A 19214-nucleotide genomic window follows, 5' to 3' on the forward strand; every position below is an offset into this window, starting at 1 on the left:
TTTCTTTGTGAAAGAAAAATGTAGAGTATTGCAAGTGTCAACGTTTATTACATAGATTAAACATATAACTGGGTTAATTCAGTATTTATAGAGAAGAAAACTCAAAATGGATGTACTCGGCTTCTCTTGTCTACAAGTAAACCTTTCTTAAAGGTTTTCTGAATTGTTTGCTTTTTCCATTGAGATTTTATTTCCATCAGGAAAAAAAAGTCTGAGGTTCATTGTAGGAAATAAATATCTCAAGTTATAAAATGTTAACTCTGCATCTAAATCTGTCATGTTGCAAGAGCTTTTAGTTGTGAAGAATAAGCTTTAGCTTTTTGCTTGTTTTTTTAAATACTTGAGTGGCGGCTTATAGCTCAAGAGAAACAGGATTTCCCAATATTTTATTTTAAATTGTCCTATACCTACTTGTTTGCAGACTACTTACAAATCTGATCAGCTAAAATTAGCTTGTGTTATCAAAAGAGGAGAAAATTACAGAATGTCCTGGTACTATGTGCAGTAAAATGAAACCCTGTTGTCATATGAGGCCAGCTGAGGTCCTGAAAATAAAGGAAATTGCCAAGGGAAGAGGGAGCTGGCACAAATGAAGCAGACTTTTACTCTAAAATTGGGACTGTTCTTTCTCTACATGCATCCACAAGTGGCATGAGGGTGAAACAGCAGCAGACTAGCCCTTTAGATGGTCATGTTCTTATGCTAATTTTAACTGTTGGATTAAGTTTTCTTTGCTAGCGAATTTCTTGTTGGATTAGGAAAGTATAAATGAAGAATATCATGGCTGCCAGTACTGATGTACCACTTGTCATCACTGGCAGTATACACAGTAAAATTATTTTGCACTTAGAGAAGGTTAAAATGTATTTTCTCTTTTAGAAAGTGTGGATGGTTTCACTGGGCCAAATGTTTGTTGCTAATAGGGGGAAAAAAAAGCACCATGTTTGTCACTGGTCACAGCCAGCAGAGCTTCATGAGGGAAAAGTCCTGCTTGTCAAATCTATTTCCTTCTACCACGGGGTAACCCACTGAGCTGATCTAGGAAGCCAGTAGATGTGATCTGTTTGGACTTTGAAAGCCAATCTTTAGATACTGTCTCTCACAGTACCTTCCAGATCAAATCCACAGCTGGATAACCATGGTGAGTGATGGGTGAGCAACTGGCTCACAGGTCAGGCACAAAGGGTTACATCAGCAGTGAATGGGGTGACATCAGGCTGGCATCCAGTCACTAATGGGGTTCTACAGGGCTCCATCCTCAGCCCAGCTCTCTTCAACATCTTCATTATCCACCTGGATGCAGGACTTGAAGTGATAATAAGTAAGTTTGCCAAAGATACTAAATTGGGTGGAGCTGCTGACTCCCTCCAGAGCAGACAGGCCCTGCAGAGAGCGTTCCACAAATCAGAGGACTGGGCTGTCACCAACTGCGTGAAGTTTAACAAGGGCAAGTGCTGGATTCTGCACCTGGGACAGGGCAGTCCTGGTTGTGTGTACAGACTGGGGAATGAGATGTTGGAAAGCAGGGCTGCAGAAAGGGACCTGGGGGTCCTGGCCACTGGCAAGATGAACATGAGTCAGCAGGGCTTTTTTTATTTCTTTAGTAAGTGCCCCATGGAGTGGAAGGAGACAGCTGAGTGTCAGTTACTTCACCAGGTAATGTGCAAATAGGAAAGGAAATCTCTCCTTGCTTTGAAATGAGAGAAGGGAAAAATTGCCCAGTCTTGAGATGGGGATATATATTTGTTTTGAATTATGTGGAGTCCTGCATATACTGTGTATGAGGAAAAAACTCAGTAGTGAGATGCTTAAGTTTTGACTTCAAATTAAGTCTGTAAAGGAGTAAACTTGGATGAACAGGGGGGTAATTTTTCGTAAGTGCCCTGCTAAATGAAAACCTTAATAAAAAAACACAAAAAGATCTCCAACATTCCAGAAAGATTGAAAATTACTTTTCAAAACACAGCAGACTCACTAATGCTCTTTTGTTGTTGCTTTCTGTTAGCCTCATTGGAGTTGGGAGATAGGAACCAGCCTGGAAGTCACAGATTAGTCTCAGTATTACTTTTTGGTGATAGCTGTCACAAAACTCTTCAGTCTTGCTGTTAAAGTTTGTGGGAAGGGCAACTACCAGAACCTGAGCTGTTTTACAGGATGCTGAGCTTTCTTGTGGTCTTCAAAGCGGTCTTTCATGTGGATATTGTTGGACATGGACAGTAAAGGCAATGTGTTGTTTTAAATACAGTATTTCAACAAACTCAGGTTTAGTATGGAAACAGGACATGAATTGCTGCTTTTAAATCTGTCTGCCTTCAGGGAATTAAAGGAACAAAATAGTTGTACTGGAAATTTTGTGATTAAAAATAAAAAGGTTGTGGGCAGTGGAGATTGTATCTGAGCAGTTTGACTTCACCGAACAGCCTTTGCATTAACAATTTGCCAAATGTGTTCAATTTGTTCATATTAAAACATTTTGGGGGGAAGTTTGAAGTGCTGGTCAATAATCCTAAACTAGTTTTTGTTATTTCAATGCAGTCTGTCACTTCCCTTGATTACAGAATTAATACATTAATAATAAAAATATATTTGCTAGTTTTATATACACACACACCCGGGATGTTGGCTTACCTTGTATTCACAGCCAGGAGTGACTCTGACTGTATAGTTCTCAGTATCTCACAGTACATGCACAAGTGTTTTACAGTGTAGGCACCTGTACTGTGCTGGAAGGGATGAGTAGTTTTCAAATTCTGTTGTCAGCAATCTGTCAGCTTGTGTAACAGAAAGCACCTTTTCCTTTGTTTTATGTGTTTGAGCTAAAAAGGGGATTGATCCTCCTGGGTTGCGGTGGTGTTTAAACTCCTTTGTTTCTACCTTTTTAAAAGAAACAAACCATAAAGTACCAACTGTTGTTCTGGCCATACAAATTCCTTTTGTGCATGGCATGTCCTTGAACTGTGTTTTCTGATTTCATGAGGTATGAAACAGACAGCATTTCCAATGACCAGCTGAGAACCGCTCATAAATGCATTCTTAGTTACATTTTATGTTCTGCAACCAAGCACATGCAAATTGCTTTATGATGTTTTCTGTTTAAACTATTTTTAACCTCATTTGGAATGTGAATGGAAGGATTATGATTAATGAATATCAGTGCACTTTCTTAGCACAGAGGGCTACTAAGGAAAATCAGAGTTTTACTTTATATGGACCTTTGTGATAACTGGTATCCTAATACAGACATGGTTAGCAAATTAGTAATGAAGCTGTGAGCATCAGTGAGACCCTCCTGCTAGTCATATCAGCCCTGAAACAGCAATGATGTCTTGCTGTTGTGTGCAGTAGCCAGAGCAAGGAACCAGAAACTTGCGTTCTTTCCTTCACGCTACAGGGCATTCCTGCTGTAGGTGTAACAGTAGTGGGCTTGAAGAAGAGTAGGAGCTGATTGACTGTACACAACATTTTCCCTGTTCAAGAAAAAAGGGGGAGATTAGGCTGTAAGCCAATAACAGCTGCTCTCTTCTGCAGGTACTTTAAGGCTTTCTTGCATTGTTTAAACTAATAAAATACATTTCTCTGACTGGTGTCTGTGGAGAGAATGAAGTAGGAGAACACTCCTGTTGAACAGTTTTGTTTCAGCAAAACAAGTTTTTGAGCTACTAACTGTATAGTGTATTGCTACAGTCCAACCACAGGGTTCAGCTGCAGACTCATGCATGCAAGACTTTTAAACAAGCAATCTGAAAATGCATTTTTATTGCTGCATTTTTAAGCCTACCTGAGCTGGCATCTACCAATTCCAGCATGGCTCATGTAAACCACCCAGCCAAACTGAATTACAACTGCATCTGAGAATGGTTCCCTGGCAAGAAGAGAAACTGGGTGGACAGTTAGTTGGAGTTTGTAGAACTGTCTTGCCCACAAGTGCTGTGGTGTGGTAACGCTTCAGTGCTCAAGTTTTGGAGGAAAATATGGATGAGCACAGTGTTAGCAGCAGAGTAGGTTATCCCATATGAAGTTTTGTGCTTGACTGTGCTGCTCTTGGAACCAAAGCTTCCATTGCACTTCTGTATTAGTTGCCTCTCTGTCTCAAAGCCCTCGTTGAAGCCGGGATTAAACAAGGTTGTTAAGCTTACCTGGAACTTCACTGGAGGCCAATATTTTCTAAACATTTTTGTTTGTTTTTCTCCTTAATATAGCAGGGTTCGTAGCTTGTTAAGTGTGGGTTCATAGCTTGTTAAGTCTGAGTTCTTTATTTTGGGGCTTTGGGGGTTTTCTTCTTCCTCTGAGTTCTCTCCTCTCTTTCTGACACCAGCCATAGAGATGCAGCAATGTAAACTGCAAAACTTCTATAGGTCATTTTGGCTTAAATGGGGCTCTTGTTTCAGAGTTCGTTCTGTGATCTGCTACTTAGATGTTTAGCCATTGCATGTGATAATTCTTGTGATAATTATAATTTTGCAAAGGATATAGTTGTTCGTTAAAAATTCAGCTGACACTGCTAACTACTTTTTATATAACGTGTTGACTTGTCTGCCAATGAAACTGCTTAATAACTAGTAACCAAAGAGATTTTTTTACAACTCACCTGAAGTTCTGCTTAGCCTTTTTAGCTCCTTCTCAGTTTCCACAGGTGTGTGTCTTCCCAGTTTCACATTTACAATGTGAGTTTTACCAAGCTATTTGTCTTTTTTAACTTAGCCAAAAAATTTTCTTCATGTGCACAAATAGTCATAGGGTGGTTGTATGCTATCTCTATTGATTCCTAAACCAGTTTAACTCAAGCACACATTTCACCTTAGTAGAAATCTTTATTAATAGATTCAATAGTACTTGTGGAGAAACTTTACACTACAACAAAAGAATGAAGTAGGTCTTTATGCAAATAACTTCTTTGAAGCCAAAGAAAAATGCTCAAACACTCCCACAGTAACCCAAAGACAGCTTCCAACACATACATCTTCTTGTTCTTAAAAGTGAGAAATTATGTCTTCTGGCTTTGAATCCAAGGGTAAGAATTGCTTTAGTGTTACCTTAAGTGTATTTGTGCTAGATGCCACTCCTCTGCTCCTCACCTTGGGAATGCTAAATTAATTTCATCTTGGAGAGTGTTCAGACCACTGAAACTGCACACTTGACCCAGCTTGTGAAATGAATCATAGGGTCAAGTATGGGTAAAAGAATATTTTTGTGATCACTCCTTGCCAACAGAAAAACAAATCCGTGAGGGAAAAGAAAACCCAACCTGTTATAACTAGTGGTTATACTGGTTTGTTTTGAATTTGCAACTGTCTCTGGTGTCTAATAGGATCTGTTCATAAGTGCAAGGGAAAGTTAGAAACCTTTTTTTACACTCCTCGTGTACTGGAGACAGGACTGAAAACATGAAGATTTTGGACACCCAGATACTGCAAATGTTTTATTGTGTGTTATGACCTGAGGTGTATGATTTTTGGGAGTAACTCCATTAGAAAAATCAAAATTAGGAGAGCTAATCTACAAAATGTAATTTTACTGTATGATTCTGTCTCTAAGGGTCAAAGCATACATACACATCTATACATCTACATCTGTCCTGTGGCTTGTCACTTGGCAAAACCAAGTATTGATTCCTGGCAAAGCTGAGCATTCCTTTGTCCTCTGCAGGGGCGGGCTAGCTGAGAGATTATGTCGGCTCCAGAACAGAGAAAGATCTGCCATTAGCTTTTGGAGGCATCAGTGTATTTCAGATGATAAAACCCCCTCAGGTAAGAAGCATTACACAATACCACTGGGAAAGTATTATACCTACTTGTATTTATCTATGGCCCAAGTAGGGGTAAAAGTGAAGTTTATATTATTTGCTGCTCTTTCCTGACTTGGGTTTAATGCTATCTTGATTGTCTTCTGAGCTAATAATTGCATTTCTGGTAAATATGAAGGTTTCTAACAACTCAGTCATCATTTGAATGCATAAGGTAAAGGATATATTTTAAGTAGTCTCCATCTAAGTTCTTCACAACTCCTTGATTTCCAGCATCACATGGAAAAATGGTGTTTTCAGCAGGTTTTGGGTTTTTTTTCTTTCTTTATAATCAACTCTTTTTCTTTGCTTGTTCTTTTTGCTTTGTGATCACTTCTTGCCAACAAACAAACATGGATAAAAATTTGTGGATAAGTGCTGAAATTGTGAATGACACCAAGAGTGTGAAGCATAACTACAGGGGTCACATCACTTAAAAAGAAACAGTGGGAGTCATGCAAATTAGTTACTGGTGTCTGATAGCACCACCTTTCAGTAGTGTTTCTTGAGAGGTAGCAGATTCTTAAGAGTTTAAGTATAAAGAAGTAGTTAAGTTCTTGCATCAACTGCTGTGTGTGTGACTATAGTCTACAAAATGTCAAGCATTTATTCTATATTAGGCCAACTGCTTGGTTTTGAGCATCTATTAACTTGCATTTGTTTTTCAGAAAGTCCTCTAGTCCTAATTTGAAAACATGTGGTTAAGTGAATCTATCATTTACCTTGAGAGTTTGTCCCCAGTTCTACTCCCAAATTTTTAAAGGTGGTTTTTCTTCCAAATGTGAATTTGTCTGGCTTCAGTTCCCCTGTTTTGTTTCTTGTTTCTCCCTTACAGATTTCTTTAGTATGTGACATTTTCCCTTTCTGGCACTTGCATAGCAAAACCTCTGCTGCCTCACAATTTTCGTAAACTAAACAGACTGAGCTCTCTAAGGGTCTCTAAAGCATTTTCATCAGTGTTCAAGTGACTTTCATGGCTTTTTACTGTACCCTCTTGAACTGTTCAGAAGGGTCTTAGGAACAAGGATAGCAACTCAGTATGTGTTCTTCCAGTTTTAGTCTCATTAAAATCATTGGCCAGGTCTAGTTCACTCCTCAGCCTCCTGGGTATTTGAGGCCTGTGATAAGTGTTTGAGTCTGGTTTGGCTTTGGTCACAGCATGGTGCTGGGACTTCACCTTGAATTGATTGTCCAGTGTGATTTCATAAGCTCTACAGCTGTTTTTCTTCTGAGATGCTGTTTCCCACTCTCCAGCTACTCTTTCTGTTTCTCCTGCCTAAACACAAGGAAGTGTCTGTGCTGTAGCCTGGTTGATTTTACTTAAGTAGTCCAGCTAACCATGCAGTTCAGACCACTGTGTAGCTCAAGCCTGTCTTCTTTTAGTCACAGATTTGCTTGAGTTTGTGGTATTCACACAGTTTCTTTATGTCACTGATTAAACCATTTAATACCATGAGTGTTTGTTTACTTGCAAGTCCTGCTGGAATTGCTGTTACTCAGTTATAATTCTCCACCGGTAAAAAGCTCTAACTGCAATTCACAAAGTTAACTCTCAGAATTTTAATTTTTTTTTGCATTCCACTCAAAGGGTGCATTACTCATAGTGAAAATGGTTGATTTTTCATAAGAAGGTTGTATGATTTAAAGTTACACCCAAACTGTTGGCTAAAGTTCAGTCTCAGTTTCTCACTGGAGCTTTAGAGGGCTTACATCCCTTGGCCATTTGCATGCTGTGTGTTCAAAATGCCCCCCATGCAGAATAGCACGTTGTATTTCTGACCTTAATTCCTTGCTTATTTTTCCAGTCACTTTGCCTAGATCTGATGTCAGGCTAGCTGGTCTCCAGTTATTGTAAGCCACTTTGTTTGTCCTTCCTGAATAGTAGCACAATATCATAGTCCTTTCAGTCTTCTGGAATTTCACCATTATCTGAATACTCACTAGAAAGTGACATCAGGGAACCAGAGATGTCTTTAGCCAGCTCTTTTCAGAAATGCTATGTTGAAAATTTTACAGGCCTGCTCACTTAAAATCATGAGAGGTTACTCCATCATTCGTATGTGGTGTGAGGACATCCTCTTGCTGCTTCTCAAATATGGGACAGAAATAGACATTGAATAGGCTTGCCTTTTTAACGAAATGAAGATTTTTAATGTACTGTGTAGTAACAGACCTGCAACATTGCTAACATGCTAATATTCTTTTTGTCCTAGTTTCACGTGTCATTACAAAACCTTGTGTTTGGCTGCTCAACATTTTGTTAGACCAGCTTCTAGGCTGAAATATTCCATGCTAAACGTCTGCCCCTGGCTGAATTCCTTTCTTTGATTCTTCTTCTTTCTTTCAGAAAATGAGTCAGGATTCGTTAGCATTTTATGAAAAAAAGGCTATGGGAAAATACCTTGCTCTATTCTTAAGTGTGTTTAAAAAATACTGATGAGTGTCTTTAAGATGATTTAGTTTTGGCAGAAGATGAACTATTTCTGGGATATGCCTTTTCCATCGTAACAAAATTGTACAAGAAGTCTTTAGGACAAACTACTGTTTCAATTAGCCTGTAAGCTTTTGCTAAAATTTATGAAAAATGCTGAACATGCCATAAATTTAGGAATACACTTCAACTTCACAGCTTAAATTTCACTTCCAATTCTCAGTCCTTATTTCCAAAGTATAATGATTATAAAATAATCATCAAAATAGCTGTGATAATATTTTGGGGATACTTTTTCATCTAGAGCAAAATTTATTTTTGATAATTGTATTCTTAGAATGGCCATAATGTTTCGTGTCACCAAAATGAAATTGATGTTTGGTTTGGAGAACATCGGTCGGAATGGTTGAAATCTTAGTAATGTAACTGGATAACCTTCTCTTTGCTTCTAGTGAGGAATGTGAAGTGTCAGCACAGCAAATGCATGTCACTTTCAGCTTTCATCTCTTTAGGTTCAAGCTAAGGGTGTCTCACTAATCTGAGAACCTTCTTGAATTTTGTTTCCCCTCTGTTTTGCCCAGTAATATTTTGAAGCCACGTTGTTTCCAGGACTGTTTCTGACTTCGGCACAGAATTAGAGGAAAGAACTTCTCAAATAACAAACTCATTTGAGTTACTAAAGAAGCCTGAAGATTATTGTGGAGGATTGAAGTAACTTAGTTGCTGAGAGAGCTGTCACGTCATTTTGGATATCCCATAGCGTGCAGACCAGAAGTTCATTGCTAAAGCAACGGGGAGCAATTTCAAATGAGATCGGTTTAAAGTCCTCCTTACATCTGAGATTTAAGGAAAAATTTTTCCGAAGTTCCGGCTGTCATCCCCACTAGACATTTCATACTGCAGAATTCTATGCCTTTATTTTGCTGTTGCTTACTTTTAGGTTGTATCCATGTCCATATTATTCAAAACCCCTAGTTTTCAGCTTTATTTTTTTTAAAAATTCCTGTCTGTTACCTCCCTGACCCCTTTCTGTAAGTAACCATTGTGGTTTGGCTGCCTCTTGGTCACTGGGATGAATCACTGCCCAGAAGAGAGCACCTCCTTTCAGCACGCACTTTCTGGTGTTTATGCAGTGCACAGGGTCTCACTTTGGCTGACTCATTCTGCAGGGTAGAAGAAACCTTTGTGCTTTCTCAGATTTTGACAATTTTGTGGCAGAGTCACATTCTACAGCCAGTCCCTGTGTTGGAATAGGCACTCACCAAGGACATGGGTTTCTGCAAGGTGATTGGGAATCCCACTTCTGTAAATCAAGGCAACCATACCATGCAGAGGCCTGAAGGGAGGGAATATCAGGGTTTGCCCATGCCACACAGCATTGGTTGGATGCTTTCTGTGGTTCAGCTCTAACAGAGGCAAATGTCAGGCTCTGCCACAAATCCAAAATTTTCTGTTCTTCACAAGATGTAAAAGGGGAGTGGTGGTGCAGGCCACATAACAGCAAGGCTCTCATCAGCCAAGCTGATGGTTTGAGGGTACTCTGTGCAAGGGCTTGTAGACCACTTGCAGGCTTTTTTCTGTATGCAGTGCTGCAACTTCTCCATGAAGTTTCCTGTTTGGGCAAAGAGGAGATCTGGACAGCTGAAAGACAGAGAGAGAAAAATAAACCAAACCCACAACAAAAACCCAAACCTTTTTCCTGTCAACATCTGCTGGAAGAAAAAACGTGGTTTTCTGAGTTACATTTAGACAACCTTCCTGTCTATAGGGAGGGGACACTAATAATATTTAAAGCAAACTCATGTAGATTCCTACTGTAACTTCTGAAATTTTGCTTTCGATACATCCTATCTTCTGTTGGTTTTCTTTGTCTTGCAGCTGTCATCAAAACAATTCTTCACCTTAAATGCAGAAACATTTCTCTAGCATTTGCAGTCTGATGCAAGATTTTTGGTATTTGTTGACCCAAGGTTAAGATTCATGATTGTGTTAAAATTGAATTTGAGAGTAGTGAATACTGAACTGACAATAAAGCAAAACCATTGATCTTTCCTTCCAAAATGCTCCTTCATCTCAGGGAAAAGTGACTTGCAAGGGGCAACAAATTTTCGGTTTGCTGAGGCAAGTGGAAACACATACATGAGGGGAGGAGGGTGAAGCCCTGTAGATGAGGACAGGGTTTCACATGTAACATGTGGAAGGCAGAAAGCCTTAGAGAAGAGGGTATAAACAATCACTCCCCCCTCTCTTCCAGTTTCAGTGACTAGTTAAGAAGATGGGAAGAAAGGATTTTAGCAGCCTGAATGCCATGAAACATGTACATGATGAAGAAAACATGGGCAGCCCTTAATAGGGTTTCCTTTACTATGTAAAATTCTTCTAAAAACACAGAAGTCTGAGATTTGCTAGTTGTTGCTTATTTTCTTAATTCTTGATAGTTTGTTTTATTACTTAAGAATTAGTAATATAAATTAGAGACATGGCAAGTGGCCAGATTTCTTTTTCCTAGCCAACTGTCTGAACTTGTTACAGCATTGGAAAGGAAAAAATCAAATGTAAACTTGTCTTCTTCAAACAATAATCTTTGTATTGTTTTTGTTTTCCTATGAGAAACAATAATGACATACATAGTCTCTTTAAGTAGCTTACATATGTTCTTATAAAAAATGTGTAGTGTTTAAAGCAAAGCCAAATTCAGCAGCCTTTTAAAAATTAATATAAATGTGGCAAGAAGCCATCATGCCTACGAGAGACATGTTGTGTTTCTGAGAAAAATCTTCTTGAATGGCTTCCGAAGTTACCAGCCCAGGAAGAATAATAACATTTGTAGATCAGAATGGCAACCAAACGGTTTTGTACAGGCTGTGAAAACCTTGTAATCCAGAGCTGGTTTTCAGCATTGACTTTGGATTTCAAGGACCTGCTTGGTATCTTCCTGCTTGCTGAGTTTGTTATGCCTGCACCTGCAAGCTATACATGAGGGAGGAGGAAGAACAATAATGAGATGCCAAGCAAAAGAATGGTTTTGTTTTGATTTATGCTTGTAATTTGACATTTTATACTTTTTACGCTTGAGAATGAAAGTAAAACTTTGTGGCTTGAACCAGAAAGTGGTTGGCTCTTCTTCCACTGCAGATAGGATGTGATGTCCCAGGAGGGTGTCTACTAACTGCAGTTTTGGAACCACATTTGACAATCAGAAGTTAAATGATGCTGGGATGAAATAATGCCTTCGAAAAAATAACTGAGTGAGACAAATTTGCAAGAGTGTTGCTAGTTTGCCTTATTAAACAAGGCATAAAGTGGAATTTTATTTGTTTCCTTTATAATTCCATAATGTATGTCTGACCTATTCATCGGAACCAAAGGCAGAAAGTGACTTTCATTCTTTGTGCAGTGAGTACTATTCCCAACCTCAATTGCCCATAATTCTTAATACTTTCAGTGGGAAAGTTTATTTTATAAAAGCTTTTAGCTAGGATTAGTAGAAATTTGACTTGAGTGTAACACTTCTATTTTGCATGGTGTGTATTTCTAAAGAATTTCCCAGTTAAGAGGAAGTATAACTTCTCAGCCATGTTTTTTAGAAATGTCAACTAGATATGTCAGGTACAGTACAAATTTACTTCTAAAATGCAGTTCATGTATATGATTTGTTTGATAGTTCTTAGTTTGATAGTTGAGGAAAAGTGACGGTAATTTGTTTTTCTTAAAAGCATTTGTCCTTTCCCCGTATCATTCCGATAGCACTAAGATAAAGAATTGTGACTGTTTAGCTGGTAAGAACAAATACAAATTGTCCTCACTGTTTTTGCACGAAGCATATATTTGTTAGCAGTTTTTCAAATAGTAATGTGGCTTCAAGCAATCTCATCTTCCTCCCTTGCCTTTTCTTATGAGTTTGTCATGGTTTTATTTAGAAAGCTCTCCTTGCATGAGTGTAGTTTTTTAATTGATTTTAAAGGAAGGTGGTGAAATAGTCTTCCTTTTGCCTCATGTTGTGCTTGCTTGGTCTCTTTTATCCGTGTGACTTGTGAGATAAGTCTTGTGGCTGAGGAGTTTTATTTTGTCAGTCTTGCTTTTCATGATAGTTCACATGTATACTTGTAGGTGTTTATATGGTCCTTATTACTGTAGACTTTTTGTTATCACAATAGTAATAATTTCCACTCTGTTCTCCTTCCTGCTTACATATGAGTTGGGGTTTTTTCTGGAATGCTCAGGGGAGCAGAGCCATTCACTGCTTGGCATTTTCCTAAGCTCCAGTTTTCTTTTGTGTTTGTAAGATGTGGTCTGTGTTGTTGTAGTTCACTGTTTTCTGCATTGGTACTGTGGCTTTGGGAACTTATTTATGCCTTGTGTCATGTGATTGTTATGTTCAGATGTAACATCCTTCAGCCCTGTGGGTGAGGTGCATTCTTGCAACATTGCAAGATTTTTAAATTTTCAGGAAGAATGGAAAATTGGAAAATTTAGGAGTATCTGCTGTCATAAACGTGGCTTTGTTTTGCTCTTGTTGATGTGGTGGTGGTCTGATATGTGTGGAGGTGCACTGGCTATTCCAGCTAGCCCGTTCAAACCATGCAGAGTTCAGTTTGATGTCCTGAAACAAACATTTTGTCTCACTCTGTAGGTCTTGTAGAGATTGCTCTGCTGCTGGAGTTCTATTGACTGGCTCTAAAGAGAGTTTGTTCCCTTTGAGAACTTTCCATTTAAGGCTACAGGTGCTCTTTGGGAACACTGGAACAGCAGCATTTTAGCAAAATTCACTGGAGTGAGGTGAAACTGTATGTGTTCTTACTGAGATCGACATTTGATGCATTTCCATACATCAAGTGCCATGGATTCTCTCCTTCCAGTGTGCTCAGCTTCCTGTCACTGTATCACTGGAGAAACATAAAATATGTGGCTCCCAAGAGATCATAATTTCTATATTTTCCTCCTCATTTGTCTTCCTTATTGGTAGTTACAGAGTTATTAAAACAAACTTTGGAGCTGTATTTCAGGCACTGAAGCCAGAATGTCTGAACATTTGTTTTTTTAAATTGAGCTCCTTGATGGTTTTTTTTTTTCCCTTTTCTCATCTCCAGACTGCTTTTTGGTTGTTGAGAGTCAAAGCACGCTGGCTTTCTTCTTAGCCTTCCTCCTAGGCTGCCCTTGGCATGGCCAGTGCATCATCTATGAGCATGTACATTCAGTGTTGATGTGGCTTAAATATATGTGTCTGCTGTGAAGCCACTATGTTAGGTCTGAACCTTAAGGGCATTCAGTCTGCCAGAGACTGTAGAGTCATCTGAAGTCTTCAAAAGGCTCAAGACCTCAGGGTCTGTGATCTCCAAAGGAATGGGAAGCTTTTTCTGCCATTTTTTCCCCTCTTTTTTTTTTCCCTCTTCTTTTTGTTTTTTTTTTTTTTAACCCTCCTGGAATTCAGAGTAAATGCAGAACATCTTCAAAGTACTGTGTCGAAACACTTTTTGATGCCATGGTATATGACATGGTATATGACTGATGGGCAGCATCACCCTGTGTACTAAAGGAATAAACAAAAATTAAAATAAGTGCCCAGGGAAACTGATGCATTCAGTGTGAAATTTGTTTGTTCATCTCCCAGGCACTGGAATTATCATTGCAGTTTGAGCTACTTCATGTCTGAGTTACAAATTGGGGTGAGAGACCAACATCCCAGAGGACACCTGGAATTAAATAATTAGCTATGTATGTCAGAGCAGATCTGTTAGGTGGTTAAACCAAAGTGCCTCTAGCTTAGGATCCTGTTTCTGGCAGTGACAAGAGCTAACAAAATGCCTAGAAAAAATGTTAACAGGGCTAACACTCAGTGATATTTTCCCAAAGTATTCTCCCAATTACCTCCCATAGACCTCTGACTCAGGAACTTTCTCTAAACCAGAATTACTGTCTGTGTTCTTAGTAGCTCTAAATAAAAGTTTTTCTCCTACCAAAAAGTTACTGGTTGTTTTTCTGAACCCACACATACAATATAGACCTGTTTTGATCACACAATTATGGAGCATCAGGCTTTTTTGGAAATTATGCCCAAGGTCACCGCCAGGTTTGTTCCATTACTACTGTTGCCAAAAAGACCTTTCCCTGATTTCAAAGGTTCTGCTAACAGTAGCAGTGAGAGTTTGATGTTCCATTTGCCTAGGTTTGGATCAGGATTTCTTCATCTTTGTCAGAGCTTCTTGTTTCTTGTCTGGGAGGTGAGGGAGATTCTTGCCAATCACAGCAAGGCTTCACCAAAGATGCTTCCTTGCTTACATGGCTTGTTCCTCCCACCAGTCAGTCTCTCTTGTGGATTTCACTCCTTCTGGACCCACACTTACAAAGTGTGGAAGAACTAAATTGTTTGATCATGGTCCATCTAGCGATGATTTCTATCTGTTTCCTTTCAGTGGGTGGCATTTATCACAGTGGTGTTCTGCAAAAGGTGATGTGACTAACCTAGCTCCTAACTAGTACCTGATTTTTCTTGTACACTGTCCTTTCCATGACCAATATGTCGATTCAGTAGTGGCCAGCATAACTTTGTGAAGGTTTCTCTTCTTACAGAAAATTCTGCGAGAAGTGAGGGAGCATTATAGGCCTTGGTGGCTGATCCTCTCCTTTCAGATGGTGTTCTTTAGAGGACACATATTGTACCTCTCAAATACCTCTGCAAAATTCATACTCAGCCAGATTTATCAGTGCCTTTCTGTCTTTCTTTGTAGCACCTTAAGCCTTGTGTATCAGGGATTGAATTACACTTCATGCTCCTGGGATGAATAAACCCTGTCTTTATACTCATGGGGCCAGATATTTCAAATGATCCTTGATCCTGTGTCAGTGGATGTTTTCTCTGACTTTCCAGCTGACTCTGTGAAGGCTACAGAGAGATGCTGGAAGGGGCAGCTGTCCATGTTAGGCTGTGTTCCAGGACCAGTGAGCTGCAGCTCTGTCACCCGAGCTCAGAGCACCCAGGGCTTTGCTGAGAAATGCACCTATGTCTCACACTGATCAGGCTGATGTGGGTTTCCATCTTTATCTCCCTCAAGCATTTCACTGTTTCAGAGGCATCTGGAACCAGACTGAATATTTGGAAAAGGTCCTTCACTGAAAGCATGGTCAATCACTAGAACAGGCTCCCCACAGCACCAAGCCTGTCATTTCAAGGAGCATTTATTGTACGATTTAGTGTTAGGTGATCATGTATGGAGCAGGACTGGAGGATCCTTATGGGTCCCTTTTAACTTGAGATATTCTATGATTCTGTAAGACCTTTGTTAAGCAGTCCTCAAATTGCTGATTGCTTCTTCATGTAAGATTTCTAAATGCATCAGGCAGCTGTATGCTCACTCTCTGTGAGCATGCCTGTGTATTTGTCTTTCGGTGGGAGAATAAAAGTTACCTTCAAGTAAGTAAACTGAAGTGGCTTTGCAGTTAGCTGGATTAGCTCATTGATTTTCATAGAAACTAACCCTGAAGAAAGAAATCCATAAGTGTTCTGGGCAGCAGAATGTGAAATGAAGAAATTTGCAGTGTAGGAGTGGGCACCATTGCAGCACAGTTATTGACTGCACCTTTTAAAATGCATGCAGTTGTAAGGTATTTTTCCATATTTAGTATGACTAGGTATTGCCATGAAACATGCACATCTGTGTGTTTGCATTTCTTGGGCTGTAATTCTGCTTTGCAAATGAAAGTAAGTGAATGATAACTTCAGCAAGCAAGTGGGAATTTATGTAAGTTATCCAAGGCTGAGGGAGAACATTGCAAAACCTTGAAGTGAGCTTTTCACATGGATGAACAAACAAGTAAACTCTGGAAACCATAGAATTTGCAGTGATCCAGCCTGTCTCCTCACCCACAGATTTGCCCTTCAGTGTGCAGCCACATATGTTTGATTTATTTTTGATTGACATAACAATACAAGAGCCAAATGTATTAAAACTGAAGCTACATTCTGAACTTTGGTGTTTCATCATGTGCCAGCAATCCAAAGTGCTTTTCCATGTTGTTCAAGAGAACGCTATCATCAGCAGTAATAATAATTTCAGCGTAATTAAACTAAACTATCTCTGTGCATCTAAATAAACAAATAGATTGTGGTTCTGTAGAATGTGCATGTGTGCCAAGTGTGAGACTTGGCTACTTGTTGAAATTGAGATGTTTTTAGTGTAGAAGCATTCTGCTTCATTTAGTATCAGCTCCCGGTATTTCCACCAACTTCAGGCTTGCAAGAGACTCTGGTGTCTTGGTAGGATATCTTTTACTCCAATGTCTTTTAGAGACTTTCATACAGATATAGTTCTTGATTTACCTAGTATTTTTTAACTGTTTTACAGTCAGAGCTATTTAAAGAAAAATGTTATTAGGCTGTCATTCATTGTCATCAACCTGCTGTATCAGCTGAATAACGTATAAGCTGCTGACCAGTAAGAATTGTCATAAAATTCTGCATGTAAGAAATGCATAGTTCAGAAGTGATGAGCAGTCCCTTTCACAAGTGTCTTAATACTTTTTTTTTTAATAAACTGTTGGTGCGTTTGAAAATTGAAACCGATTTTTCTGTGACTTGGTTTTTAAAGTGGATGCAAATGCAAATTGTGCAGTATGTCTAGAGGGAAGAGGTAAGTGCTTAGTTACTTTAAAGGATGAGAATTTTTGTGGTCAGGAGAATTTGTTTATGCGTGCCAAATGACTTGGGGTTGACAGAGGACCACAACTGCAGCTAGTCAGGCAAAACAGAATTCAAGTGAGAATATTCTAAGCCCTTCCCTTCAGGCATAGAAAACTAGTCAGCGCTCACCCTTGTCAGAATTTTCACATAAGCAAACATTAACACAGTGTAGGGAGTATCTGGAGTGGCACTGTGATGTCACAGCTTTCTCTGAGAAGGTGACAGCAGTGAGGAGCAGCAGCAATGACGACCATCTCTCTTCATCAGTCAGTTTCAAAGGACTTGGCAGAAAGGGTTGATTCTCCTACTTCTCAGATCTGGAAAAGGAGGTCAAGCTGTAATGGCTTGGACAGAACTGGCTTATGTACATCTTGTGTCAGACTGTCTGGTGGAACCCTTTATGCTGCTGGAAAATACCAGTTCAGGGGAAGCAGAATGCTTTGCAGAAGTATGTTGCATGTGATGAAAAATTGGTTCACATGAAAGTGGTTTTGAGAACAATTTAGTTTTATATTTCCAAATTGCTTTATTTCAGTTTCAGTATGAAATTTAATAAAGACAAGGACATAATTTTTTTATTTTATTTTTGTAGAATTCAACTTTATTGAATAAATTCGAAAGGTTTTAGGGCCCAGTTTCTTTGGTTAGGGCTTCTTGAGGGTTGGGTTAAGTTTTTTTTGAAGTTTCTCATAAACTCAAACTAAAATATTTTGATTTATTTTCCAAAGGAAAAACATTCACAGTTGTGAAATGAGCCTTAAAATAAACAAACAAATAACTAGTACAGCTCTGCTGTTAAGTTCCAGTATCACGTTCACTGTTCCTCCCCTGTTTCTTCTTTGCTGTGGGAAGACAATAATTTATATCAGCTGTTTTTCTTGGGATGCTGTGTTTCTCCCAATGCAACTTGTAAATCAAAAAGGGTACAACTGGGGCTCTGCTGCCCTTGTCCTCTGGGACCCTGTCTTGCCCCACTAAATGCTCATAGCATTCAGCAGGGTAACAACTGTTCTCCCCTCAGTGACCAGAGTGCAGAACTGAGTAAGGCTAGGTGAGAATGAGAATAAATCTTACATAATCTTACAGCTCAGGCTGAGGTCTGTCTGGGTAGCTGCTACCCTATGCAGACTGCAAAGGGACCAAGGAGTCCCTTTTCATTTCAGTGCAAAGTTGTTTCTTGTTCAGCGTAGACAGAAGTGCTTAGAATCAATCTGTGTGGATGCCTGTATCTGTTCACATTGCTTTAAAACAAGAGCCTTCTGCCCTGACTGCCTACTGATAAAGTGGATGATCAGTTTTGCAATAATTATTTTTAGGCAGTGTATCTTACTCCTTCTTTCTCAACATTTGTCCCTCAATGTGAATCATCAGCTTTTAGATGCTTTGTACTCTTCTAACTTGGTTCCTGACAGCTGCTGCTTTGAGAAAGGTCAAGGAAGGCAAACACATCTTCACTTCTAACACAGTGTTTGGTTATTCTGTTTGTAAATAAATGCATTTTTTGCAGTATCTAATAAAAAAAAGTGAACGAAGTCAATGAGTTGCAAGATTTAAAAGTTTGGGTGTGGTGGGAGAGGGCTTGTTGTAGTGAGTTTGTGATTTCACTGGTATTTGGAAGAAGTGCAGGTGGGATTTTTTCTTTACAGTTAATAGTATCTATAAAGAAAACAAAAATTACTGTGAAAGCTTAACACAGGTCTTTTGATAAAGCTGTGTATTCTGCTCATATGTGGATTTATCAGGATCAGACAGATGTGCAGAGCACAGAGGGATGCACATCTTTAGAGTTCCAGAACTACTTTCTTTCTCCTCATCCAGACTTCGCATTTTTATTTTTCATTTTAATTTTCTTTCCAGATAAATCTGGTGTTTTAATTGTGAAGATCTTAGAAATATTTGAGGAGTGCACAATACAAGTTGCCATCTGCCAGCAGCTGGAACAGTCTCCTGGTACTCTTTCACCCGAGGATGCTGTCATCAATGCAGAGGAACCAATACTCAAAGTCCTCTTTGCAAGAGAGACAGCAGCTCACCTGAAGAGCAGACCACAGGATGTCATCCACATCTATCCCCCATGGTGAGTAAGAAGAAGGGGCCACATTTGCTGTAGCACTGCAGAATGAAGAGGAGTCAGTAGAATGCTGGCTGCACTATCGTAGGAAAAACCTTGGAGGGTAATGGGAGAGCAGGGCATTCTTGTGGTCATCTGTCTCTGGCAGCTTGAGAGACTTTGACAGATACCTTAAAGACAGCTCAGATAACAACTAAATGTGTATCATAATGCCTCTAGTGTTGCTCAGGGCTTCAGTTGTGTTTTCACTTAA

The 19214-nt window shown here is 39.2% G+C and overlaps 1 protein-coding gene across 3 annotated transcripts in view; it reads left to right on the forward strand.

Annotated features, from left to right (window-relative positions):
- SPIDR (scaffold protein involved in DNA repair) overlaps nucleotides 1-19214 on the forward strand; it is a 198039-nt gene that overhangs the window by 58081 nt on the left and 120744 nt on the right. For all 3 annotated transcript variants that reach the window (XM_048286747.1, XM_048286748.1, XM_048286749.1), the window contains exons 7-8: nucleotides 5647-5747; nucleotides 18748-18967. In XM_048286747.1, coding sequence (XP_048142704.1) covers nucleotides 5647-5747; nucleotides 18748-18967 — 321 coding nt within the window. The remainder of the gene's footprint in view (nucleotides 1-5646; nucleotides 5748-18747; nucleotides 18968-19214) is intronic.

This window comes from Corvus hawaiiensis, chromosome 26 (genome assembly GCF_020740725.1).
Source record: "Corvus hawaiiensis isolate bCorHaw1 chromosome 26, bCorHaw1.pri.cur, whole genome shotgun sequence".
NCBI lineage: Eukaryota > Metazoa > Chordata > Aves > Passeriformes > Corvidae > Corvus > Corvus hawaiiensis.